Source organism: Polyodon spathula, chromosome 13 (genome assembly GCF_017654505.1).
Source record: "Polyodon spathula isolate WHYD16114869_AA chromosome 13, ASM1765450v1, whole genome shotgun sequence".
NCBI lineage: Eukaryota > Metazoa > Chordata > Actinopteri > Acipenseriformes > Polyodontidae > Polyodon > Polyodon spathula.
The window spans coordinates 23,660,919-23,687,752 of NC_054546.1; the positions used below are offsets into that span (position 1 = coordinate 23,660,919).

Here is a 26,834-nt window from a genome sequence, read left to right on the forward strand (position 1 = left end):
TTATTTATACATTTAATTTATTTATTTAAATGTACTTAAACAGTACATAATTACAAAATATGAAGCATCTGTATTTCTTTCAATACATTTAAAGTACTTGCTTTACACACATATACTGTTAACTATTCTCAACTCTTTTTCAAACAGTCTGCAAAATAAATATTTTTTTGTACTTTATTCCATACTTACAACCTGTAAGTATGGAATAAAGCAGTATGGGCATGCTGTTCTTTATGCATATTCCTTTGTCGTTACTTCATTTATAATTTAAGAAAACAAATTTCAATACCGTTATCAACTTTACCTGAGGTAGCCTGTTTTCCTGGTGGCATAATAACCTATAACGTACATTTTAATGAACGTATTGAAATGATATACTGATAATTTAGGGTGGAACGGAGTACAGTACAGGGAGGGCGCCACACTGGTAAAAAAAAAAAAAAAAAAAAAAGTGCATTATTAAGGTGACCTTGCTTGTTGAATGCTGACGTCTTTTAACTCCACCAGGTGCCAAGTACGGAAGGGCACATTCCTGTTTTCGTTGTTGTGCTTTTGCCACATTCTGCGGATTGGATGTACATCCCATGGTACTGTATTTCCCCGCTATATATATTTTTTGTAGTGAATGTACACACTACGGCTGTCAGTTAAGCCTGAAAATAGCAATTAATTGGGCACACAAAATATATTTGTTCTAGTAAATAGATGATTGTACCATTTTCAGTGCATTCCTCTCCCTGTGACGTTATTATTTTAATGTCATTGCAGTTCAGTAAAAGCTTGTGCACAAGAACAAGAAATGCGAGGGGTAATTACGCCTGGGTATCGTCAAGTGAGAAAAACAAAACACAACATCCGCAACAAGCTTTGCAAGTTTAACATACTTCACGCATTGCATCTTGTTAATACCGTACCACCTAACCTTCACTATATGTGAAACACAATGAGGAAATCCTGGCCTAAAACATAATAATAATAATAATAATAATAATAATAATAATAATAATAATAATAATAACAACAACAACAACAAATTGATTTACTTACCACTAATTGCATACCCACTAGCTGAGATCCTTACTCCAAAATTGCGTTTAACATCACTGATCATTTATTTTTAACGTTATTGAATATTGTTATATTACATAACAGTTCATTTTGAAACTTCAAAGAAGAGAAACTATATATAGTAAGTTTTTTTTTTTTTTTTCAATGTGCACAATTTATTTACAGGCTGTTTGCCAGGAATACAAGGTGGTGCATTTTTATTTATTTATTTTTTTGCACAGTGAATACACAGAGGGGCGTACTTACAAAGAACTGATTCGCTGGAAGGACGGGACCAGCAAATCAGGTGCTAGTTAACACGATCAAGCGAAGAAGTGCACGCCCACGGCTTGTCTTTGGCAGAAATACTGTAAATAGTAAGGCAGGGCAGGGCCTTCGTGCAGTTTCGTTGATAAACATAAATAAATGTTGTTAACTATGCGCGCTACAAAAATGTAATTATTGACTCGATTATCAAGTATTTATATTGATGTATATTTTGATTTAATCATAGCAGCCCTAGTACACACCGATGATTGTACCCATATTTGGACAGAAAAACATCTGTTCTGCGTCCAGTCACGTTTAGTGAGTATGTGACTATCGTTTTCTACGATTATCGAATAATTAAAATGTTAACGATACGATTCACGAATATTCGTAATCACAATAGATCGTACTATAGAAAAATCGTTTCCTCCCTACTGCAGTTACAGTATATTACATGCTGAGCGAGACTTACGTGGTGATTTCTCAGATGGCTTTTGAATAGTATTACTGCTACTGCTTGCCTCAGAGTTTTCTTTGTTCTTTTCTCTGACTAGACAAATACCACAGTATATTTGACAATTTTTCTGCAATTCTTAGTAACAGACATGAAAAAAACCAGATTGCTCAGTGATTTAAATGCTGTTTCAGTTGTATGTTGACATTTTTACCTACAGAAAAACTGTTTAGATATTGTTACTAATAAGGCGTAGTAATATTAATAGATCAGGTAAGTAGCCGTGCGGTAAGACAATTATTACCGCACGGTCATGTGATCTTGTTCAATCAATCACAGCATTTAATTTATCCAAGCCATTTTATAAGTATAAACATTGTATATTAAGCGGTAGCCAGTAGTAACATTGAAAAACCCAAATTAAATTTGAGTATATTTGGACTCATTCCGTCTCTTTTTACTGACACACAACCAACAGTGCCATAGTTTTTAACGTCTACTAATAACATTTGTTAATATTTAAACATCCTTTTCAGGCTCAGAAATTATTTGTAAAAAACAAACCCTCAAAAAAACACTTACTACAGTGTTACCCGTCACCACAGCTACTTGTCTCAGGTAAGATTAGCCTCTGATCTACCGTGATACAGCTACTATTTTTCAGGCCTGCAAGTTCAAGTGCTAGAAATATCAAGAGCACAATACCATGTATACTGCATGATTATTGATTTGTACTGAGATCTAGTGGTATTGTGTTAAACTGTATTACAGCTGCAGTTTTGACAGAGCTAGGCTGACTGAGAAATATGTCCGGGTTTGGTCTGTGGAAAAGGTGGCAAACCTACTTACACTGTGTGTGTGTCAGTATGTGTACTGTTTTGTACATGCCTTCATGTCCACAAGGTTACTTTAAGTAAATTGCTCGCGATTTTGGAGAGTTCTGCTAATACTTTACGTTACCTAAAATAATTAGTTCAATGAAAGACACGCTCACAAAGATTCAGGATTTGTGATTGTTGTTTTACCACAGTTCAGTCGTAAAAATAAGTTTATTCCGATTTTTAAACAAACTGTATTCATGTGACTTGTAAAGCTCATGCATTATATATTTTATTGTTTCGATTGTCTTCTGGTTTAAAAAGCATTTTGAATGGCTTCTGTCCAACTGCAACTGCGTTAAAAAAACAAAAACAAAAAAACAACAAAACATTTCTGTACAACCCGAGATCACGTTGGGGAGATTTGCTCTCTTTTGCGATGAAACCGTGATGTCGACCGAAGCAACCTCGCGGTTGGTGGCCATCTTCTCTTTCAGGGAACCAGGTTTACGGTAGGTAAACTAACGTTTCCTTTCAATTCGAAGATGCCCACCAAAACATCATTAAGGGAAACGTGTACCAGTGCCATCACGAGAGAGCTTGCCCGGATCCAGGTGCCAAAGTGTGGCTCTTGTCTGACTGAGAAGATCCCAGCAAAGCAGGATTTCTCAGGGCGGGCCGTTCAATAGCTGGCACAGGGATGAAAACCATTCTCCTGAGCCACCTGGGGGCCACTAGGAGAATTGACACCTTCTCTGACCAGACCTTTTCGAGAAAGGCCGGGAGCAATGGCAGAGGCAGGAACGCGTAAAGGAGCGCTCTGTGCCATACGTGGGCTAGGGTGTCGATGCCGAGTGGACTGCCGCAACGGTGGAGGGAGTACCATAGGTGGCAGTGTGTCGTCTCCACCGAGGCGAAGAGATTGACCTGCGCCTTCCCAAACCATTCCCAAATGCGCTCCACCACCTAAGGGTGGAGCCGCAACTCCGACGGATGCGGGCCCTCCCTCAAGAGGCGGTCCGCTGCCCGATTCTCCATGCCCAGAACATGCGTCGCCCGTAGGGACAGTAGGTTCTGTTGGGCCCAAATCAGAAGCTTGAAAGCTAGGCAATGCAACCCCGGGGACCGAAGGAGACCCTGGTGGTTGATATACGCCACCACTGATGTACTGTCTGTGAAGATCAGCACATGTCTGTTCAGCACCACGGGTAGAAAATGCTGGAGGGCAAGGAACACTGACTGCAGCTCCAGCATGTTGATATGCAGGAATGTCCAATGGCCCGATCAGGGTCCGCTGACTCCTTTGCCTTCGCAGACTAACACCCAAACCTGAGTTGGAGGCATCCGGTTGGAAACTACTCCTATCTGGACTCCTTGGCACAGGGGAGAGGTAACCCTCCATCAGCGCAGGGCTGGCAAGCAAGCAAGACACACTGTCAGCTAACGGTATCTGTCCTGCTTGGGATGCAGACGGAACACATTGAGCCACGCTAACAGGGGGCGCATGTGCAGTAAACCCATCCCCATGCTGACATTGCTGTGGCACAAGACAAGGGGCACCCTCTATCCATATCGAAACGGGGAGAGTTGGTGCTGGAGAGCTGCTACTCTGTCGTCCGACAGGTAAGCTTCCTGGTAATTGGTTCTAGCATCGTTACGGGGAGACCCAGTCTCAAACAAATACTTTATCACAAATAGCTGTGTGGGCCAACAGTCCTTCCTGTGACTGGGCAGATCAACCAGTCGTACAGGCAATTTATCACCCTGATCACTTGCCACCGCAAGAGAGTGAGGGTGGCATCCATGCACTTTGAAACGTGTGGGGGTCAGGAGAGGCCGAATCACCGCATGGAAACTCAGGACGCTCCCCTATAAGGCGGAGCGGAGATACTGCCTGTGTGCTGGACCCATAGGAACGTGGAACAGGTTCTCCCGGTTCAGTGTGATAACCAAGCCAATGGCCTTGCGAGCCACCATACGGCTCAGCCGTGTTTTGAAGCACTCAGGCAGCAAAGGTGCAGACACACCGAGGGCAGAGTGAGGTAGAATACACTACTGGTGCAGCTAGTCCTCCACGCAAGCACAGTGAAGTGCAGCTACAATCAAAACAAGGCCAGACCTGCGGCCTGCAGGCGGCTAGTGGGCTGACTCGACAGTGGGGACAAGGCAAGCCCAGCCCCGTGGAGTAATAGCGCACTCCAAAGTAAGAAAGGGTGAAAAACACATAATCCTTAACAATAATACTTACTGTACATAGACAGACAGACAGAAAAAAGCAGCCTGACAGCTGATCGAGCAGGTGCTGATGGTTAGAAATAGAATAAAAAGGCAACAAATTTTTTAAACTACTGATTCCGGGAAAAGCGGTGAAGGCCAGCTTTCAGCACATAGTGCAGGGAAACTAGCAGTAGCTTACGCAGCACTTTTTAGAAGAAAAAAGGTTCAATGCAACACAGAGAGGTCTTACCGTACCAATCGTGAGAAGCGAATCTCCCCTGAATCTCCCCTGCGTGCAGTTAAGTACCCTCGGGAGGGGGGACCGAGGGGGTCACTGAGGGGAGAGGGCCTATCGGCAGCTTTGATAGAAAGAGCTCAGTGACACCTACCAATAGGCAGGAAGGTATCCCATAACAATGTTTTGGTGGCCATCTTCGAATTGAAAGGGAATCTAAGTTTACATTACATTTCTGTACAGCCCAAGATCACAGTAATTGTTTATTATATTACTATTACAGTGTGTGTGTCAGTATGTGTACAGTTCTGTATATGCCTGCACTTACACAAGGTTATTTTAAGTAAACAAATATTACGGCAGAAATGCTTTTCATACAGCTCCAAATATACAAAAATGTCTGCTTTTTGGGGAGATTCTCCATTAATAACCATGCAATGTTCCTTGTTACAATTGTATTTTATAGAGCAAGCAATTGTGAAGAGTTCTGTCTACACTTTCCATTACCTAAAATAATTAGTTCAATTAAAGATAGTTCCAAAGTTGCGCCAACACTTTCATGCGTTACATGCGCGGCTTAAATGCAACACACTCAGGATCTGTGATTGTTGTTTTAACACAGTTCAGTCGTAAATATAACTTAATTCAAATTTTTAAACAAACTGTACCCGTGTGACTTGCAAAGCTCATGTATTGTACATTGTATTGTTCGATTGTTTTCTGGTTTAAAAGCAGTTTTTTTTTTTTTTTTTTTTTTTTTTTTAAATTGTTCCTTCGTATGGATGCTGTTCAGTTGCAACAGGGCTTCAAAAAGAAAAGAAAAAGAAAATAATAATAAGAATCCTTACAACAACAATAGGCTTCAAGGCCACTCTGGCCAGGAAGCCTAATAATAATAATAAAAACTACATGCCAAGCAAGTACATGAAGGGGAATTATCTAACTACAACATTTTCATTTCAAACAACAAAAGTGAACTCACTCTGGATAAAAGCATCATGCTAGAAATAAAACAGTGGGTTCAGAAGGGATACAACAGGGCAGAGAAGCAAGGACAACAATATAAAGTTAAACAAAGTTAAAACTACAATATATACAAAAACGTGCTGAATATCATTCTGCAACAAGTGAAAAAAAAAAAAAAATCAATATGCAGCCCAACCACATAAACAATGCTTGTAGAAACACACTTTTATTACATGGAGGTTTTATTGTATTTACCAATCTACTTATGATGGAGCTGTATAGGGGGGAAAAAAAGAAAAAAACCTATAGTCTTCTGCAATCAGAAAATATGTGGTGAACCCCGCTCTGACCGTGTCGCTTTTGTGAACTTCGAGGAGTCTTCTGGGAATTGTAGTTTGGCATGGTAATGTCATAGCGCTGTTACATAAGAACATAAGAACATAAGAAAGTTTACAAACGAGAGGAGGCCATTCGGCCCATCTTGCTCGTTTGGTTGTTAGTAGCTTATTGATCCCAAAATCTCATCAAGCAGCTTCTTGAAGGATCCCAGGGTGTCAGCTTCAACAACATTACTGGGGAGTTGATTCCAGACCCTCACAATTCTCTGTGTAAAAAAGTGTCTCCTATTTTCTGTTCTGAATGCCCCTTTTTCTAAACTCCATTTGTGATCCCTGGTCCTTGTTTCTTTTTTCAGGCTGAAAAAGTCCCTTGGGTCGAGACTGTCAATACCTTTTAGAATTTTGAATGCTTGAATTAGGTCGCCACGTAGTCTTCTTTGTTCAAGACTGAACAGATTCAATTCTTTTAGCCTGTCTGCATATGACATGCCTTTTAAGCCCGGAATAATTCTGGTCGCTCTTCTTTGCACTCTTTCTAGAGCAGCAATATCTTTTTTATAGCGAGGTGACCAGAACTGAACACAATATTCAAGATGAGGTCTTACTAGTGCATTGTACAGTTTTAACATTACTTCCCTTGATTTAAATTCAACACTTTTCACAATGTATCCAAGCATCTTGTTAGCCTTTTTTATAGCTTCCCCACATTGTCTAGATGAAGACATTTCTGAGTCAACAAAAACTCCTAGGTCTTTTTCATAGATTCCTTCTCCAATTTCAATATCTCCCATATGATATTTATAATGTACATTTTTATTTCCTGCGTGCAGTACCTTACACTTTTCTCTATTAAATGTCATTTGCCATGTGTCTGCCCAGTTCTGAATCTTGTCTAGATCATTTTGAATGACCTTTGCTGCTGCAACAGTGTTTGCCACTCCTCCTACTTTTGTGTCGTCTGCAAATTTAACAAGTTTGTTTACTATACCAGAATCTAAATCATTAATGTAGATTAGGAATAGCAGAGGACCTAATACTGATCCCTGTGGTACACCGCTGGTTACCACACTCCATTCTGAGGTTTTTCCTCTAATCAGTACTTTCTGTTTTCTACATGTTAACCACTCCCTAATCCATGTACATGTGTTTCCTTGAATCCCAACTGCGTTCAGTTTGAGAATTAATCTTTTGTGCGGGACTTTGTCAAAAGCTTTCTGGAAATCTAAATAAACCATGTCATATGCTTTGCAATTATCCATTATCGATGTTGCATCCTCAAAAAAATCAAGCAAGTTAGTTAGACATGATCTCCCTTTCCTAAAACCATGTTGACTGTCTCCCAGAACCCTGTTACCATATAGTTAATTTTCCATTTTGGATCTTATTATAGTTTCCATAAGTTTGCATATAATAGAAGTCAGGCTTACTGGTCTGTAGTTACCTGGTTCAGTTTTGTTTCCCTTTTTGTGGATCGGTATTACGTTTGCAATTTTCCAGTCTGTCGGTACCACCCCTGTGTCAAGAGACTGCTGCATGATCTTGGTTAGCGGTTTGTAAATTACTTCTTTCATTTCTTTGAGTACTACTGGGAGGATCTCATCCGGCCCAGGGGATTTGTTTATTTTAAGAGCTCCTAGTCCCTTTAACACTTCTGCCTCAGTTATGCTAAAGTTATTTAAAACTGGACAGGAACTGGATGACATGTGGGGCATGTTGTCAGTATCTTCCTTTGTAAAAACTTGTGAAAAGTAATCATTTAACATATTTGCTATTTTTTTTTCTTCCTCTACGATTTTGCCATTTGTATCTCTTAAACATTTAATCTCCTCTTTGAATGTTCTCTTGCTGTTGTAATATTGGAAAAACATTTTGGAATTGGTTTTAGCTCCCTTAGCAATGTTTATTTCTATTTCTCTCTTGGCAGTCGCTGTAATGTCGGCACGGTTTTGGATTCGCTGTTATGTCATAACCGGTGAAAATGTCTTTAAAAAGGTGGACATAAAAAAATTAATATTCTGTAATTTAACAATTTAACAATTTGTTGCATAACAACTCTAGAGTTTTGAATGTGACAATGCTATTTTTTTTGCTTTAACCCTTTGCAGTCCATTTATGCAGCGCTCGTCAGGCGCATCAGGTTCAATTTATTCACACGCGCTGTTTATTTTACACACGCTGTTTAAAGGCATTGAATCGCAAAAGTATACTCAGTACCGTATCTCCAGCCAAGCCCCACACCTTATTCCCTGTATTTTTCACATACCTCTTTACAGACATGCACACTGATAAATCCTCTCTTGATCACTCGATTTATCACCAAACTACTCAATAATGCGATAAAAGTCATTCTTTTATTGCTACAACATCCCAAAAAGCTCTGCAAATGTCTGTGATATTCTTTGAGTGCTGGATGCAGAAGCAGCTACCTCCTTTGTTATGTCAGTGTTGTCTCTGTAGTGGATGGGGCGATGAGATATGCCCTTTTTTAAATATATATTCAGCTCCTATCGGTCTCACTCGGCCATTGAAAGAACAACTAGAGACCTGTGCTTTACGTCTTTTTTATGTCGGACAGGTTCCAACGTTGGACTGGAAAGAGAAAATTGTAATGTCGGACCTGTTTAAATCTTGAAATAAGCCATTTTTTACCCAGAAAAAATACACCCCTAGTCAATATACAATACTAAATGAACTACAGGAGGACAATTTAATATATTGTGTTCAGTTAATTGAAAAATTGAAAGAGTATTCCAGCATGTAAAATGAAATATTCTAAATCAAGTATGACTTTCAAAACTCATATTCTTAATATCATATTCTACACCGTGGTTCCAGTGGTGTCCCTTCTGCAGTGCCTGTAAAGATGGATGAACATCTTACCTCAAGCTGAAACTTTAGATGTTCTCTCATGCTTTCCAATAACAGGAACCACACCCTGAGGGAAGCTGCATAAAGATTTAGACGCTCCACACTCAGAAGCTAGGGTTAAAAGAAAACAAATAACTTTTTATTTTTTTTTAGTAAACTTTTTTTTTACTTCTAATAGTTAGCTTACACATAGATGGGGTACTAGTTGTTTGTACTAAATTGGTTTGTGTGTGTTGTTATACTGAACTACCTAATCATATATACTGTACGGAGTGCCATTTGCGCCAAAACTATCCAGCCATTAATTTGTCAATTTGTTTCTTAAATTGTCAATTTATCAACGTATTTGTTAATTCATCTAATAATTAATTTGTCAATTCATTAATACGAAAGGCATTAACACAGACCTGCAAATTTCCAATCAACCAGATGAACTTCCCTGCAAACTTCCCAACAGACACACTTCCAACTGTCAATCTCGCACTTGCCGAAAACACTAACCTTTCTAGCACACACTAACATTTTAACCAATGAAAATCCAGCCTTATTCAAAACTGCTTCAGCCAATAATATTGCAGTTTATTAGAAAGGGCGTTTCAAAAGATACTCTATTTAACAAAATACTCGACTCCACTGATTTTCAGTGAAGACTTCCGTCTCACTGCGCGCAAAGCATTGTGTGGTACAAGGGTCATGCAAAAATATTTGCAGGTCTGTACAGCCTTTTGTATTAATGAACTGAAAAATAAATGAATTTAGATTAATTAACAAATATGTTTATGAATTACTGTATGAATTGACAAATGTATGGATGAATTGCTGGACAAATTGACACTGATGGACTGACAAACAAACTGACAAAGTAATGGCTGGATAGTTTTGGCATAAATGGCGCTCCATAGTACTGTAAGTAACAGTGAATATGGTTAGTCAGATCAGAGTTAAAGGTGATGGAAAGTCAAGGGCCAGGCTAATGAGCTGGGCCAGTCTTGGCTGAAGCACAGCTACTAGAGCACATCAATTCCTTCTCATTAATTACTCAGCTATTCCATCAGCAGCAGTGAGAAATTATCAGGATCTGATGCACCCATCTGTCCATGACAGGTACATGCACTTGGACAAGAACAGATTTCAGGTGAGATAGTTGTGTTTTTGTTTCTTTTTGTTATTCTAGCTGCAATTAGGCTAATGCCCTGGTAGGCTGTATTTGTAAAAAGCAGACATCCTGTGTCTATTCCTGTACTACATGGGGGCTTAGCTGTACACCTTATGCTTATCTCATCTGTTCCTAAATCTCAGGCAAGTCCATATTGGTCTCAACAAGCATACTCCCCAGGGTCAAACACAGTTTCTATAGTAACCGTAGCCATTGGAGACTTGCGTGGGTGTGTCTATGAGAAATGGACCATGTGTATGTAGACAAACTAAACATAAATAAGCTTTTAATCAAATGTAAACTTTCTGGCAACAAATACAGAGACAAGTAGAACAATGCCACTTTGAAACAAAAGGCATACATTTGTAAACATGTTGGCACTTTAATGACATTTAAGATTAGTCAAAGTGATGTCTCCTAATCCAGTCACAGAGGGAGCATTATTACTGTGACTATACCCTGGGGATATGCAAATTCAAATATTAAATGATGAAATGTAGAACAGTTTGGTATATGCTGATGCGTTGGCATATGCTGTAGAGCCCTGCGGTCTCTTGCTGACACAGAGCCTGGTATATGCTATAGTGCACTGAGGTCTCATGCTGACACAGAGCCTGGTATATGATGTAGTGCACTGAGGTCTCAGATGCTGACACAGAGCCTGGTATATGCTGTAGAGCACTGAGGTCTCAGATGCTGACACAGAGCCTGGTATATGCTGTTGAGCACTGAGGTCTCATGCTGACACAGAGCTTGGTATATGCTGTAGTGCACTGAGGTCTCATGCTGACACAGAGCTTGGTACATGCTGTAGTGCACTGAGGTCTCAGATGCTGATGCATTGCAGCTCTGTAATAACCGACCTGGAAGAGGTGCCGACAGAGCTCATCCTTGACCAGGCCGAGGAGGGACTGGTAGTTGGAGATCTGAGCGGATTCCAGACCCACAGTCAGCAGCTGCAAGCCCATGTGGATCATCACCTCAGAGTTGTGCCGATCGTGAGGGTTGGTTAGGGAGATGAGGAAACGGAACAGCTCCCGGATACAGGGAAGGCCATATGGAACCAGGGCAGCACCTGTTTGAAGCAGTTAAACAGCAAGTTCATTATTTCTATTAGCACTACAATTGTCTTTACATTGTTACTTTCAGGGTGTTACTGCCTAATATTTGGGGGTTTCAAATAGAAATTACCATAAAAACTACATTCATTGTCCGGTGTAATCAAAAGTTACACTGAACATATGAATATATACTTTACAGTAATCACCAAATTATGGCTATAAATATGATTGACTCATTCGAATGATTTAAGGTTTAGACAATATTCAACTTAGATTCAATTCAATGTTATCATAGATCAGTGCTTGTTTCAACATACAAAAACAAAATGACAAGTACTGTTGAAAGTTATTACCTTTTATTATTCGTAATTGTATTTGACTGTAAATTCATTTTCAATGTATAATCAAGTATTATACTAAGCATGTTCAAGACAAATAAAACATATATTCAGTTGTAATTAAGATTCTAAATATATTCTATCATGTAACATTGGTTAATATTACGTCATACTTCACACAATTTAACATACAATCGATTTATCCACCATGGAAATTCAGAAGATATTTAGTGAATAAAGTTGCAACGGTCTCGCAATGATGAATTATTGTATACAGCTTTTTTCTCGTTAAAATGTTTCAATTTAGAAACTCGAGATCTGAAGTGTAGTCTTCTCTATTCAGGGTTGTTAAAGAAAAAACAAGATGGCTTTTTCTTCAGGACTATGTCCTACAATACAATGGACCCATACAACAAATGGTTTCCTCTTTCTGTGTGCTTCAATGTGGTTTGTTCCCAGTGATGCAGCATCAATGCAAACAGTTTTAAAAATCACTTTGGGTTTAAGTAACTGCTGTAGTCTTCTGTTTACTTATTTGTGTATTTTAGCATACTTTTAGATTTACTAGCAACAACAGTCTTTTTATTCATCATTTGAATTAAGAGCTTTTCTTCAAGAAGTCGTTTTCTTGTTGTCCAGTAGCTCTGTTTTAGTTTTCGTTCCTTGAAGTCAGAATGTTGAGTCTTCAGCAATTCAGTCCAATTGTACACACACAGACGTTTTTTCAAGAGTAGAATTGTCTTTTAAGAGAGCAAGAGTTTTTTGAGAGCTTTAATTTGTTTGCGAAAGATACCGATTTTCCATGCTGCAAACATTTTTATTACATTTGAGAATAGGCGTATCTTTCAGATTATTATCATTCCACTGGACACCTCTCCTAGTCATTTCATTTTTAAATGATTCATCAGGTAATTTTATTGGCTATTTCGAATGTAAGCAGATGACAACTTCAAAAGACACCTCCCCATCTTCATTCAAACAAAGGGTCGTAAATCATAGAAAATGCATTCAGTTAAAAATACTCTTGTGAAATAACTTTTTGTAAGTTATTAATTTGTACTTTTTCCTAATATGATTTCACACAATGCAGTACCAAAATAAATCATATAGGTCCCTGTCACAAAGACGGCTGTAGTGGGTGACGTCACACCAGAAACTGGGACCAACACTGAACAACAGACTCAGAGACGTGGAGTTTGGTGAAGCTGAGCGCTTGCTTGCGCTCAGCATTTAATAAATGAACAGACAGAAAATAAAAGGTTTGAAAGACAAACAAAACACAGCACATGGCACTGGTAGCCAAAACAGAGAGACAAACAAAACGGACTACACAGACAAACACGGTGAGCTACTATTATAATTACAATTACCTCCGTCTCCAATCCCATTCTCCACTCAAACACACAACCCAGAGTGAGTGAAAACATACAGCTTTTATGCAGCTATACCGAGACTCAATTGCTAATCAGTCATTCAATTGGAGTCTCGGTACAACTGCACGTAAATTAATAAAGTGCAATTCCCCGTGCACACACATTACATTTTACCTGCACGTGAAGTACTGTGCAATCCTCGTGCCTTATACAAATATACATTTTAAACACTTGTGCTCGTAACCCATATTATATCGCTTGTACCAATGACTATACACCAACATTAACACACTACATACAACATAAAACACAAATAAATAACACAGAGGTAGGCACTTTGCCACATCTACCCCCCCCCCCTTGTGCAAAGAACACCTGGCCTCAACGACCACCTCCCTCCTTAAAATCCCAAAAGTCTTGCTGAAAGTCCCAGGCAAAGAACAGGGACTTTAAAGGGTTCATGGGCGGCAATGTTGTCAGTAGCAAGGTAGGTATCCTTGGGCGGTGTCGTGCAAGCATTCTTCGGTGGTGTCGTGCAAGCATCCTTGGGTGGTGTCATGCAAGCATCCCTGAGCGATGACGTGAAGGCATCCTTGGGCAGTGTCATACAGGCATCCTCGAGCGATGACGCGAAGGGAGTCGAGAGAAGCTGGGATGCGGGTTTTGGCCCTCTTCGCGGCCACTGCGGCCGGGAGGCTCTTACACATGTTTTCCTCAGCAGCCTATGTAGGGGCTGCTGAGGATCGCCAGCATCACGTCCTGGTACATCCTCCAGTGGTAGAGGGGAAAGCTGCAGAAAGTCTCCCTCTTGTGGTGGAGGTGGGAGCGGCAAGCAGGTATTCACCCTCTGCTGGTAGAAGCAGAGGCAGCTCCTGCTGCTCTTCTCCTTCCGGTGGAGATGGCAGAGGTAGAGAAAGCTCCTGCTGTTCTGCCCCTGCCACTGAAGGTGGTGGAGGCAGAGGGATCTCCTGCTGCTCTGCTTCTGGGTGCAGCATGTAGTCTCCTGGTGACAGAGGTGGGAGCAGCGTGTAGTCTATCCTTGTTACAGGGGCCGGTGCTGCTCTCCCGCACTTGCAGGGGTAGGTGATGGAGGCAGAGGCAGCTCCTGCTCCTCTCCTCCGTGTGGTGACGATGGGGGAAGTGATACCAGCAGGCATTCATCCTCTGCTGGTGGACAGAGGGACAGCAGGCATTCACCCTCTGCTGCTGGAAGGGGACCCAGCAGGTATTCACCCTCTGCTGGTGGTGGTGGTGGTAGCGACATGCAGTCTCCTCCTGGCAGCGAGAGCAGGAGGAGCGTGTAGTTTCTGGCGGCGAAGGTGTGAGTAGCAGGTAATCTCCCCCTAGCGGCGGAGGCAAGAGCAGCAGGTAGTCTCCCTCCATCATAGGGGACTGATGCGGCTCTCTCTCGGTCGCGGGGAACTGGTGCGGCTTTCCTCGTGTTGGAGACAGCAGCATTGGCTCCTCTCCCTCTGGCATGGAGGCAGCGGTGGGGCTTCTCCTGATGAGACCAGAGATGGCGGGACCCCTCCCAGGTATCCTCCCTCTGCTGGATGACATGGGAACAGCAGGTATTCTTCCTCTGCTGGTGGAGACTTGGGCTGTGGACGCTCTACCTTCCCCTTCTTGGGCCGTGGACGCACCGACTCCCCCTTTGTGGGCTGTAAACACCTGTGCTCCCCCCTTCTGGGCACTGGATACTCAGGCTCCTCCCACTCAGATGTAGGACGTTCAGGCTCCTCCCATCCGGGCTCTAGTTCCTCCTCTTGATAACTGCGGAAGGTACAGCTAGAAAAGCAATGCCCCACTGGCGGCACACTGGTGACGGCTGGTCGTATCGTCCTGGGTTCCTAGCCTTTAGGTGGAACTCCTCTGTGTCCTCCTCCTCCTCCTGCAGTCGTTGCTGCTGCTTTCCTCTCTCGCTTCTCCCCATTTCTTTCTTTTGTTTTTGTAATCCAAAAGCACACCCCCCCCCCCCCCCCCCCCCCAACTCTGGTCTGCGTCTCGGAGGCGCTGGTAGTCCCATGATGACACCACATGTCACAAAGACTGCTGTAGTGGGTGACGTCAGACCAGAAAGAGGGACCAACACAAAACAACAGACACAGAGACGTGGAGTTTGGTGAAGCTGAGCACTTGCTTGCTTTAAATGAACAGACAGAAAATAAAAGGTTTGAAAGACAAACAAAACGCAGGACACAGCACTGGTAGACAAAACAAAGAGACAAACAAAACGGACTACACAGACAAACATGTTGAGCTGCTATCATAATTACTATTACCTCCATCCCCAATCCCGTTCTCCACTCACCGAAAATACAACCCCGCGTGAATGAAAACATGCTTCTTTTATGCAGCTGTACAGAGACTCGATTGCTAATCAATCATTCAACTGGAGTCTTGGTACAACTGCACGTGAATTAAGTGCAATTCTTCGTTCTTACGTATTACATTTTACCTGAACTTGAAGTGCTATGCAATCCTGAAGCCTAAATAGTTATACATTTTAAACACTCGTGCTCATAACCCATATTATATCCCGTGTACCAATGACTATACACCAACATTAATACATTACATACAACATAAAACACAAATAAATAGCACAGGGGCAGGCACTTTGCCACAGTCCCATAATTATCATTCTAAAAAATTAGATTTTAATCAATTTCCTGAATGATAAATTACTTACTTTTTAGTGATTTAAGTAAGGCTTTTAATAGCTTACATTTTGAATGTTTGAGTTCACAAGAATACTGTTTTTATAACAGCTAACATAAATCGCCAGCAAAGCCAATGCATTTTAAATTACAAACTGAACCATCTCCATCATCCACCAAATGGCAGTATAACACTATTTTGACCAGATTTCGCATTGAATACACACTCCTTTATACACTATGTCTATCAAGAACCTAACATGGTCCTGTTACAGTCAGCACTCAAGATATCCATTACCCAGATACAAGTCAGTCGCATTTTACCGGCCTTGTATTAAGAATAAAACGAATCCCGTTATATATATGTAACAAATTAATGCAGTTACCAGGAATGCAAAATCAGTCTGTCTTTATTATTGTCCACTTACACAGCGCTTCCTCCAAAGACAAAGCAAATGAAAAAAGCAATGGTAATGGAAACATTAATAATTAACAGTTTTAGATATCGTGATCGATATTTATTTTTTCTTTTGTGCATTTTCATTTGCAAATGAACTGTGATATTAGGCCTTATCGAGCACTATTTTGCAATTTTGAATGCTGACTTTGGATACTGTTTTAATTCGGGAAACAGGTTTTTGTTTTTTTTTTTCATTTTGTATCTTTTGCTAAATTGTATTGCCTTTTACATTTTATGCAGTTATGTGCATGGGTGTGGGAAAAAACCCAAGGCAGACACAAAGTACAATTATGAAATGCCGGTACAGGCGCCCAGATTTATTAGTCCACGCTCAGTTGGCAGGTGCTTCTGTGACAGTTCGGGGGCACTCTACTAGCAATGATATTGTGCCCCGTCTTCATAAAACACACATGCAGGTGTGTAAACAAAAAACTAATACGTAAAAGGCGACAGGAAAAAGAAAAACAAAACACTAAGGAAAAACTACAAAATAAAGTGTGCCGGTTTTTAACCACGGCTCATTGCTCCCTCTAGTGGTGAAAGTCCTGAGAAACAGGCACTGCTCTATATCCTCACTTGTATACTGTGGGACGGCTCAGTCCTGCTAAGTCAGTGGTCCTCAAAGTGAACACATTTCTGGCGGGTCGTAGTGTAAGAAAATAAAGAAAGCTTTAAACACTTTTTTCCCAACAAAAGTGCCACAGCAGTCTGTTGACGCTGCTGCTCACTTATGCTCTGCTTGTACGTACTCAACCTTTTTTTTTTTTTTGCCCTGAAAGGCTTCTGCGTTACAATCAGCCAATTGAATATCTGCATTGTCTCTGCGGTAGCCAAATCATAAACTAGCTGGGTGGGACATAAACAGTGTCTGTTTCAGTTACAGTTTAACCAATAAGAGTTTAATATGGGTTATGAGCACGAGTGTTTAAAAGTTTAACCGACTTACTGAGACAAATAACACATCTCAGTAAGTAGAATTAAATTTTCTATCTCTATTTTTTTTTATTTCATCAGACAAGCGAAACACTGTAGTGTATTTAGTTACAAATCCAGTTTTTCTAAATAACTGTACTGGAGATGAGCGATCTTTAAAACAGTAGTGTTGACAAAGTTGCCAAATTGAAACAAAGTGAGACCCTCTCTATGCTTTTATTTCAGTTTATTCATGGTTATCTGTGTAAACATGCTATTTAAAAATATTTGCATTGTGTATTTTATGTAAATTACTGCCTAAGACTCGGCTTATGAGAGTGAGCCAAGAATAACTCCCGCTAAAACACTTAAAAAAGAAAAAAAAAAAAAAGTTTTTTTTATATATATATATATATATATATATATATATATATATAATTTATGTCTATGTGTATGCCTGAAGGCAGTGCAATAGTCAGATGCCCACAAACAGCCAAGTAAGATCAATTTCTGCCCGTGCCCAAATTACTTTAAGGACCACTGTGCTAAGCTATCTAAGAAAGTGGCAAAGTTCCTGCATGAGCCAGAGAGGATACAAACAGTGCCCTTTTATTTAGTCATTCACCCTGTATAGTCCCACCCCCAGCCAATGAGAGAGCGTCAGCCAATTTCTTCACAGCTGATTCCTGTCAACAAGACATTGCCTGACAGCATGGGAATACACAGGGTGTCCAAACCCTTTACAACCTCACGCATGTGCCCGAAGGCCAGGCAAGATCCCTCCCCTCTCACAATGGGTAACACTTTGATTTCATTTTGCTGTTGGGTCGTTAAATGGGGAATTTTACATAATGCTAGTACAATACGTACTAGATTTTAAAAGTACTGTATTACAGTCCACGTGTTGTCTAGTTTGGCAAGTGTTATTTTCAAAATTGTATCCTGAATTAAAATACTACTTCTGTTGAAAATATAGTACTGTACCAACAGAGCCAACTACAGTACATTTAAATGGAAGCCTACTTATTTTAAAACAGTCCTTTCAGCTATGTATTTTCTGAAATATCTTTTTTGTGTTCCCTGAAAAAATGGACAAGTGTTTATCTTTTACTGCAGTTTTATTCCCCCAACTCGGGTGCTAACAAATTTCAATGAAGAATCAACGAAACTCCCCTTTGGATGAAAAACAAAACTAACAGGAGGACCGTTGTCACAGGAAATAAGTTAGCTGGGAAAGAAGTAAGCAGTTGCCTTTTTCAGCCTTTCTACGCAAGCGTGAATCTTAGCGCTTAAAGACAAGGTTATGCCGTCAAGCTTTTCTGTCTGTGAGCTTTAATTCAGAACAGCCTGTTATTGCAATCTTTCCAATGTGTCTAGTAAATTATTTTACTCTTAATGTCATGATCTTTATTAAAAGCTACATTATATGTGTTAAAAATCGAAAACACATTGATGTAATATTAATAACATGTTTTTCATATTATTTGATAATAGGTTACCTTTATGCTACGTAGTTTACAAAGATTACATTTAATCGCTGGCTACTTTATATTACAAGTTTCCTTCGTACATGTATTTGCAATATATTTGCAAATATTAGCAAAAGAGAAATAAATACAATACCTGCATTATTTTGTAAATGGGTTATGAAATAAGCAGAAATAACGTATCATTGTTCGTGCAATTTATTTTCATGTGCAATTATATTTGCGTTTAAAATGTAGTAACAGTTTCTAATACGACATACTACCTATCACTTAATAGGTGTTAAGTTTAATTCCCAGTTTACAAAGACGTGGCAAACGCTCACCAGTTGTCATTTTAAATTTGCAATCACCGTGGATATTTATATTATGTTTTCTTCGTGCAAATAATACAGTGAAAGAGAAATGAATACACGTATAATGTGTATGTGTTGACATAATGTATCAGAAGGTATTATGACTTTGTCTTATGCTCAAGTCATGCCTCTACTCCTGTTCTGTCTTTGTTCCCATATAACTGGACACATTTCTAAAGCTCAAAGGGAAGTATTAACTTTCACTTTTAGTCATTTTGAGAGCTTTTTAAATTTAAGCTCACGTTGGGAAGTCCAATACACATTTGAGAGCTTTTGTCAGAAACTATCATTTTCTTTGTGTGGTAGTGACTTGTAGCTCGCTAACGTTACGGAATTTGTGCTGCTTTGCCTGTTGGTGGTAAATCGGATTTCTGACTGTCAAAATGTTTTGGTAGAGTGTTAGTTCTTGGAGAATATGGTGCTATTTCTGACAGTATAGTGTCCTCAGTACACATATTAGTAATTACGTCATTACATTTATGTTATGAAGTCATAAGCAGCCCGTCCGTGATAATTTGGGGCCCAGACAGGAAATAAATCCTGCAGCCGCTACTGGTTTCACGCAGTGAACTTCTTCACTCCGAGATTTAGAATTGCACTGGAATAAAACGAGCGATAAAGTACACTTTCATACATTTTCAAAAAGAATGAAAAATGTAATAATTAATAAGAAATCTCACTAATAGCTTACATTCCATGTTGTTTAAATTATTGAGAACAGACATTTTTGCTTACTATTAAAATGCATAGGACCAAAAACGTGTATGTATCTCCGTTCCAGTGTGTGTGTGTGTGTGTATGTATATATATATATATATATATATATATATATATATATATATATATATATATATATATATATATATATATAGTGGCTTGCGAAAGTATTGACCCCCCTTGGCATTTTTCCTATTTTGTTGCCTTACAACCTGGAATTAAAATGGATTTTTTGGGGGTTTGTATCATTTGATTTACACAACATGCCTACCACTTTGAAGATGCAAAATATTTTTTATTGTGAAACAAACAAGAAATAAGACAAAAAAACAGAAAACTTGAGCGTACATAAGTACTCACCCCCCCCAAAGTCAATACTTTGTAGAGCCACCTTTTGCAGCAATTACAGCTGCAAGACTCTTGGGGTATGTATCTATAAGCTTGGCACATCCAGCCACTGGGATTTTTGCCCATTCTTCAAGGCAAAACTGCTCCAGCTCCTTCAAGTTGGATGGGTTCCGCTGGTGTACAGCAATCTTTAAGTCATACCACAGATTCTCAATTGGATTGAGGTCTGGGCTTTGACTAGGCCATTCCAAGACATTTCAATGTTTCCCCTTAAACCACTCAAGTGTTGCTTTAGCAGTATGCTTAGGGTCATTGTCCTGCTGGAAGGTGAACCTCCGTCCCAGTCTCAAATCTCTAGAAGACTGAAACAGGTTTCCCTCAAGAATTTCCCTGAGGAAAAGCTCAATTTTAGTCTCATCTGACCAGAGTACCTTCTTCCATATGTTTGGGGAGTCTCCCACATGTCTTTTGGCAAACACCAAACGTGTTTGCTTATTTTTTTCTTTAAGCAATGGCTTTTTTCTGGCCACTCTTCCGTAAAGCCCAGCTCTGTGGAGTGTACGGCTTAAAGTGGTCCTATGGACAGATACTCCAGTCTCCGCTGTGGAGCTTTGCAGCTCCTTCAGGGTTATCTTTGGTCTCTTTGTTGCCTCTCTGATTAATGTCCTCCTTGCCTGGTCCGTGAGTTTTGGTGGGCGGCCCTCTCTTGCCAGGTTTGTTGTGGTGCCATATTCTTTCCATTTTTTAATAATGGCTTTAATGGTGCTCCATGGGATGTTCAAAGTTTCGGATTTTTTTTTATAACCCAACCCTGATCTGTACTTCTCCACAACTTTGTCCCTGACCTGTTTGGAGAGCTCCTTGGTCTTCATGGTGTCGCTTGCTTGGTGGTGCCCCTTGCTTAGTGGTGTTGCAGACTCTGGGGCCTTTCAGAACAGGTGTATATATACTGAGATCATGTGACAGATCATGTGACACTTAGATTCACACAGGTGGACTTTATTTAACTAATTATGTGACTTTTGAAGGTAATTGGTTGCACCAGATCTTATTTAGAGGCTTAATAGCAAAGGGGGTGAATACATATGCACGCACCACTTTTCCGTTATTTATTTTTTAGAATTTTTTTAAACAAGTTATTTTTTTTATTTCACTTCACCAATTTGGGCTATTTTGTGTATGTCCATTACATGAAATCCAAATAAAAATCCATTTTAAATTCCAGGTTGTAAGGCAACAAAATAGGAAAAATGCCAAGGGGGGTCAATACTTTCGCAAGCCACTGTGTGTGTGTGTGTGTGTGTGTGTGTGTTTTTATATATATATATATATTTTCTCACATGGAGTTTCACATAATTGAAAAAATTAAAACCTGTGATATGATGTGTTATCTTTCCCGAATTATAACGACGACGGGTGAGTGGGGCTTTAATTGTAGAAGTGAGAGATTTGCACAGGGTACTACGTTAATTGGAGAGCTCTCTGAATTATTAGTACAGTATTTGGTGCTGTGCGAGTACATCCACCATGCTAACTAGGATTAACAGATGTTCATATAAATAATGTAACTGCACTTTAGGACGGTATCGATACGAAGCCAATTGTTTTGTGCGTTTATCAAATTATATATATTGAAAATATATATATTATATATATATATATATATATATATATTACACCATCTTGAACTTAGCCACACGGCAGATTTTTATCAGAAAACTACAAAGCAACAGGCTGCTGTAGCTCAACCTGGATTCAGTGTTGCACATGCAAGAGAAAACATGTTACTTTCATTAAATTAAAAAATAATTTCATTTTTACAGTTTAGTATGTACATATACCTGTTTACACACTAGTTCCTTTTGAAATGTTTATTTTATTATAGTTTATAATATTTTGAAGTAGTGCCTTATATGTGGTAAGTTAGAAAATAAACCCTTTTATGTTTAATTGTTCATTTAAACAGTGTTTCAGCTGTGCAGATGTTTGATGTGACGTGCTTGAGAAACTTTTGAGTTGTATCTGATAATTTGTCTTTCATTTTAATATCTATGTTGTTTAAAATGTAACCGTCATAATGACTGCCGGCGGTGGTTTTAGGTATGAGTATAACCGCGGCAGTTCTAGTGTTAATCAGATTTTCAGTGATGTAATTTATCTTCTCCTTAAAAAAAGTCCTTTGAGTAAACGACAAGAAGCGAGGCTTAGCACTGCTGCTTATCGTAAGGATTATTCAGTGGTCTCCAGAGTAATCTTCAACCTAATTAGCACAACTTTACAGCATTCTGCAGTGTAGAACAAAGACAAACACAGCAGTTCAAATGAAATACATCTGTGTTCATCTCAATCTGAATATTATAAAAGCATTCCAAGCACTGGTTCTGTTATTAAGCAGTAACAGAATTCCATAATAACTATTCAATGTAGTCTATTTATTAAGAATCTTTATTTCCAAAAAGGAACCTGTTAAACTAAACATATCTTCAGTTCTGGAACACGTAAAGTGAGGGTAAAACTAAGCATGTCCTTAGCATAACTGTACCACAAGTCAAAGAACAGCAGCAGAAACAGAGCTGAACTGGACAAACAAAATAAAGTCAGGTTTAAAAAAAAAATCTTAATTTGAGTAGGTGCCCACAGGCCCACACTCTCTGTATAAAACGATTTGGAGGGCTCCAGAGTGGCACATCTGGTAAAGGCGCTACGCTTGAAGTGCAGCATGGGCCCTATAGCCTGGACGTCGCCAGTTTGAGTCTGGGCTATTCCACTGCCTACCATGGACGGGAGCTCCCAGGGGGAGATGCACATTTGGCCGAGCTCCATGGCTGGGGGGGGGGCTTAGGTCAGACAGGGCGTCTGCAGGCTCACCACGCATCAGAGACCCCTGTAGTCTGGCCAGGTGCCTGCAGGCTTGCCTGTATGCTGCCCAGAGTTGTGTTATCCTCCAACACTGTAGCTCTGAGGTGGCTGCAGGGTGGATCTGCGTTATGAAAAAAAAAAAAAAGCTGTCTGCTGACGGCACACGCTTCGGAGGATACCGTGTGTTTGTCTTCGCCTTCCCGAGTCAGTGCAGGGATGGTAGTGGTGAGATGAGCCTAAAAATAATTGGATATTCTAAATTGGGAAAAAATTATAAGAATAATTGGCAACTACTACATTTTCTTAAATAAATAAATAAATAAATAAATAAATAAATAAATAAACATAAACAGATGTTTTCTATGAAGCAGTACCAAATGAATCCTTAAAAAAAAAAAGAAAAAAAAAGTTGTTATTCCAAGGGTAGTGTATACAACCCTTCTTTTCCCCACCTTCCTTCTGAGTGGACTGAGTAAACCTCACTCCCCGTGGATTCACATAGTCCATGTCATGTGCCGAGGCAGCATCCGACTGATCGGCCAGCGAGTCTCGGTCCTCCAGCACCTCAGGAATGGACTCCACCGAGGCGGACTGAGTTCTCTCAACCCTGGGACCTTCATTCTGAGAAGACAGATATTCATTATTATTAAACAGCAACAACAACCACCTACAGCACCACCTGCCAAGGATATAAATCCCACTGCAGAGGTGTCAGCAGCATCCCGAGCATGTACAGCCATGGCCAAAAGTGTTGCAACACCGTATAAAATTAAATCATTTTGCTTCATAAAGTCAAATGAAACCTACTGAATAATGTTACATTAATATATTGAATTGCACACCACTTTGTAGGTTTTCCATATACTATAAAACTGGCAGAAATGGAAAAATCAGACATTTTCTAACATGAAATACTGTACTACTATTATGGCTTCCGGTAGATTTTTGCAATATCATTTTGTAGTTTCTTTGATTACATGATGATAAATAAAATGTTCATAAAGTTATTTAGATGATGTAAAACTTTTGGCCACAGCTGTAGATAATTGCACATTGGAACAACTGTCCGTGCATATTGTCATCAAAACTAAACAATTGGATCCCAAAGTACAACCTTCATTTGCTCAGTCAAACGTGTGTCAGGACTGAAAAGTACATACTACATTTACAGTAAGTGGTAATGTCTTGTAAAAACTAAATAAAGTGTGACATACAGTACATGCATCCATTAACTAAAATGGATATCTCAATTTGCCAATGTCCCACAATTTAATTTACAGTAAGTAGAACAACTCTTTGTGACAACACATTTTTTATATTCAGTTTTCAAAAGAGGTTTTTGACCCTGGACACTGTATGCTGTGCTCACTCGAGCTGCTCTGGCAACGTGTTCCTAACCACACTCCACACTGAGACCTAAATGAACCAATGGACCAGCAAAGTGTGAGTGTACCTGAGCCTCTGGCTGGCCTGGCTCACTCCTCCTGCTGCTGTCCTGCTCTCCGGAGGGGCTGGTGGCCGGGGTGGTGCCTGTGGAGCTCCCCTGATCCAGGTCTGTCAGGTCCTCCTTGGAGGTGGTCTTCGAAGAGATCTCCAGGCCACTGTCAGTGGTGGGGCTGGAGATGGAGGAGGGGCCACTGTCGGAGCCGGGGTGAAACGTGTACATGCCTGGAGTGGACTGTTCAATAAAGGGGACTGCACCTGTAAAACAACAACACAGAAAAATGTAGTTGCTGCTGGTTATTAAGAGGGGGAACACTGGCTATGTTATCCCTTACCTAGCAGTTTGTTTCTCAGCTATGCAGTGTTGGGTGTGTGTGTCGGAAGTGTGTGGTGGGGGGTTGTGTGTGTCGGGGATGTATGGTGGGGAGTTGTGTGTCGGGAGTGTGTAGTGGGGGGGTTGTGTGTGTGTGTGTGGTGGGGGGTTGTGTGGTGAGGTTGTGTGTCGGAGTGGTGTGTGGGTTGTGTTGTGTGTGTGGGGTGTGGGAGTTGTGTGGTGGGGGGTTGCGTGTGTCGGGGGTGTGGGGATTGTCCATTTCAGGGGTGGTGGTGGAGGGTTGTGTGGTGGGTAGTTGCGTGTGTGGAGGGTTGTTGTGGGTAGTTGCGTGTGTCACGGGGTGTGTGGTGGGGCAACCCCTGATAGAGTTTGTGTGGTGGGGTGTGTGTGTTTGGGCTGTGTGGTTGGGGGTTGTGTGTGTCGGGAGGGTGTGGTGGGGCTTGTGTGGTGGGGGTGTGTTTGTGTGTCGGGTTGAAAGTGTGTGTCTGGGGTGTGTGGTGGGGGAGTTGTGTGTCAGGGGGTGTTTTGAGGGGGTGTTTGTCGAGGGTGTTGTGCTGTGTGGTGGTGGGGTTGTATTTCGGAAGGGTGTGGTGGGGAAGGTGTGTGTCGAGTGGTGTGGTGGTGGTGTCTCGGGGGTGTTTGGTGGGTGTGTGAGAGGGGTTGTATGTCAGGGGTGTGTCGTGGGGGGTGTTTCGGGGGTGTGGTGGTGGGGGAGGTGCGTGTGTCGGGGGTGTGGTGGTGGGTTTGTGCTCTTCGGGGGGGGGGGGGGGGGGGGGGGGGGGGGGGTGTGTGGGTGTCCACCCAAACACACACAACCCCCACACAGCTGTCGAGGGGGGTGTGTGTGGAGGGGGGTGTATGTCGGGGGTGTGTGGTGGGGGGGTTGTGTTGCCTCTGTTCTGTCTCTGTTCTTACCCGACAGGTTATTGCTGCCAACGTTCTGGCCCAGCTGCTCCCCGGCGATCGAGCCGGTGTGGGAGGCATGTCGAGTGGGACGGGGGGAGCGCTTCTGCTTCTTCCACTTAGAGGAGTCGCTCATCCCACCGGCCCTCATCTTCAACTGCAATGAAAACAGGACAGTGTACAGTGAACAGAAGCAGACCCAAAGGACATTTTTCCTGCAATAGTTAGTAAACATGGTACGTAATGATCTGAGAAGTAACAACAGTGGAGAACAACAGAGAAAGCACAGAAATAAGTATTAGAACCCTAAACAAAGGACTTTACAGTCTGCTAAGGCCGGCTTGTGCCATTAAATTTCCCGAGCCATACGTGAGGGCATTTAAAAAACAAGAAGGGACTTACCAGATGGTAAAGCCCTTATATGAGGGTTCTATTCCTATCAGAAAATGGACACAAACGAATATGTACATTTTTCTGTTTGTTTTTGTTTTCTGATTTTATGTTGCTAATGGATATAATGCTTTCCTCAATTTTCCACAGGTAGTGCAGTATGCTCAGAATTCCACGTGTGCTCTGGTAGCCTTCAGGTTTCAATATCCAAGCGGTGTAGTATGGTGCATGGATATTGTGTATTAATACATGGGCAGATTGTCAGATTTTACTAAATCAACTATTTAACATTTTAAAACTGTTAATAAAATAGATGTATGGGTCTGATTTATTTCAGATAGACACTGGCTTTGTATAAGAATACAAAGATCAGCCACGTTTTTCTTTTCTTTCACATTTGGGGTTCACTAGACCCCTTATATAGGTTAGACAGAGGGGGGCCTTTGTTATGATTTGGCAGATGCAGATTAAAAGAACCAAAGCTCAGACATTCATACTATGGACCCACCCTCCAAAAGAGCACCTGCAAAGGGGCAGGCGCTGTACAAGATGGTGCAGAATGTACCAATGCAGTTGCACACCCAATGTTGGCTTTATCCATCTTTAATTAGTTTAGAAATATGTCTGAGGTCATATTCTAAAGACATATTTTATTGTTTGAATTGACATTCATTTTTCTTTCAACTTTCCTTACCTGCACTCGTTTGTTTTTCCACAAGATATTGTAAGCCTCAAGAAAAAATGGCAGGTGCCAGTGATTAGTGACTAAAACATGTTATTTGTGCACAACGAAACTTCACTCGATGCAGCAATGGAAACACTCAGCA

At 40.7% G+C, this 26,834-nt stretch overlaps 1 protein-coding gene across 5 annotated transcripts in view; it reads right to left on the bottom strand.

Moving 5' to 3' along the window:
* gbf1 (golgi brefeldin A resistant guanine nucleotide exchange factor 1) overlaps positions 1-26,834 on the bottom strand; it is a 219,916-nt gene that overhangs the window by 70,738 nt on the left and 122,344 nt on the right. For 3 of the 5 annotated variants that reach the window (XM_041269438.1, XM_041269437.1, XM_041269436.1), the window contains 6 exons: positions 26,702-26,737; positions 25,630-25,774; positions 24,391-24,638; positions 23,390-23,558; positions 11,233-11,444; positions 9,226-9,324 (listed from right to left, as the gene is read on the bottom strand). In XM_041269438.1, coding sequence (XP_041125372.1) covers positions 9,226-9,324; positions 11,233-11,444; positions 23,390-23,558; positions 24,391-24,638; positions 25,630-25,774; positions 26,702-26,737 — 909 coding nt within the window. The remainder of the gene's footprint in view (positions 1-9,225; positions 9,325-11,232; positions 11,445-23,389; positions 23,559-24,390; positions 24,639-25,629; positions 25,775-26,701; positions 26,738-26,834) is intronic. The other 2 variants (XM_041269440.1, XM_041269439.1) reach the window with 1 other exon arrangement.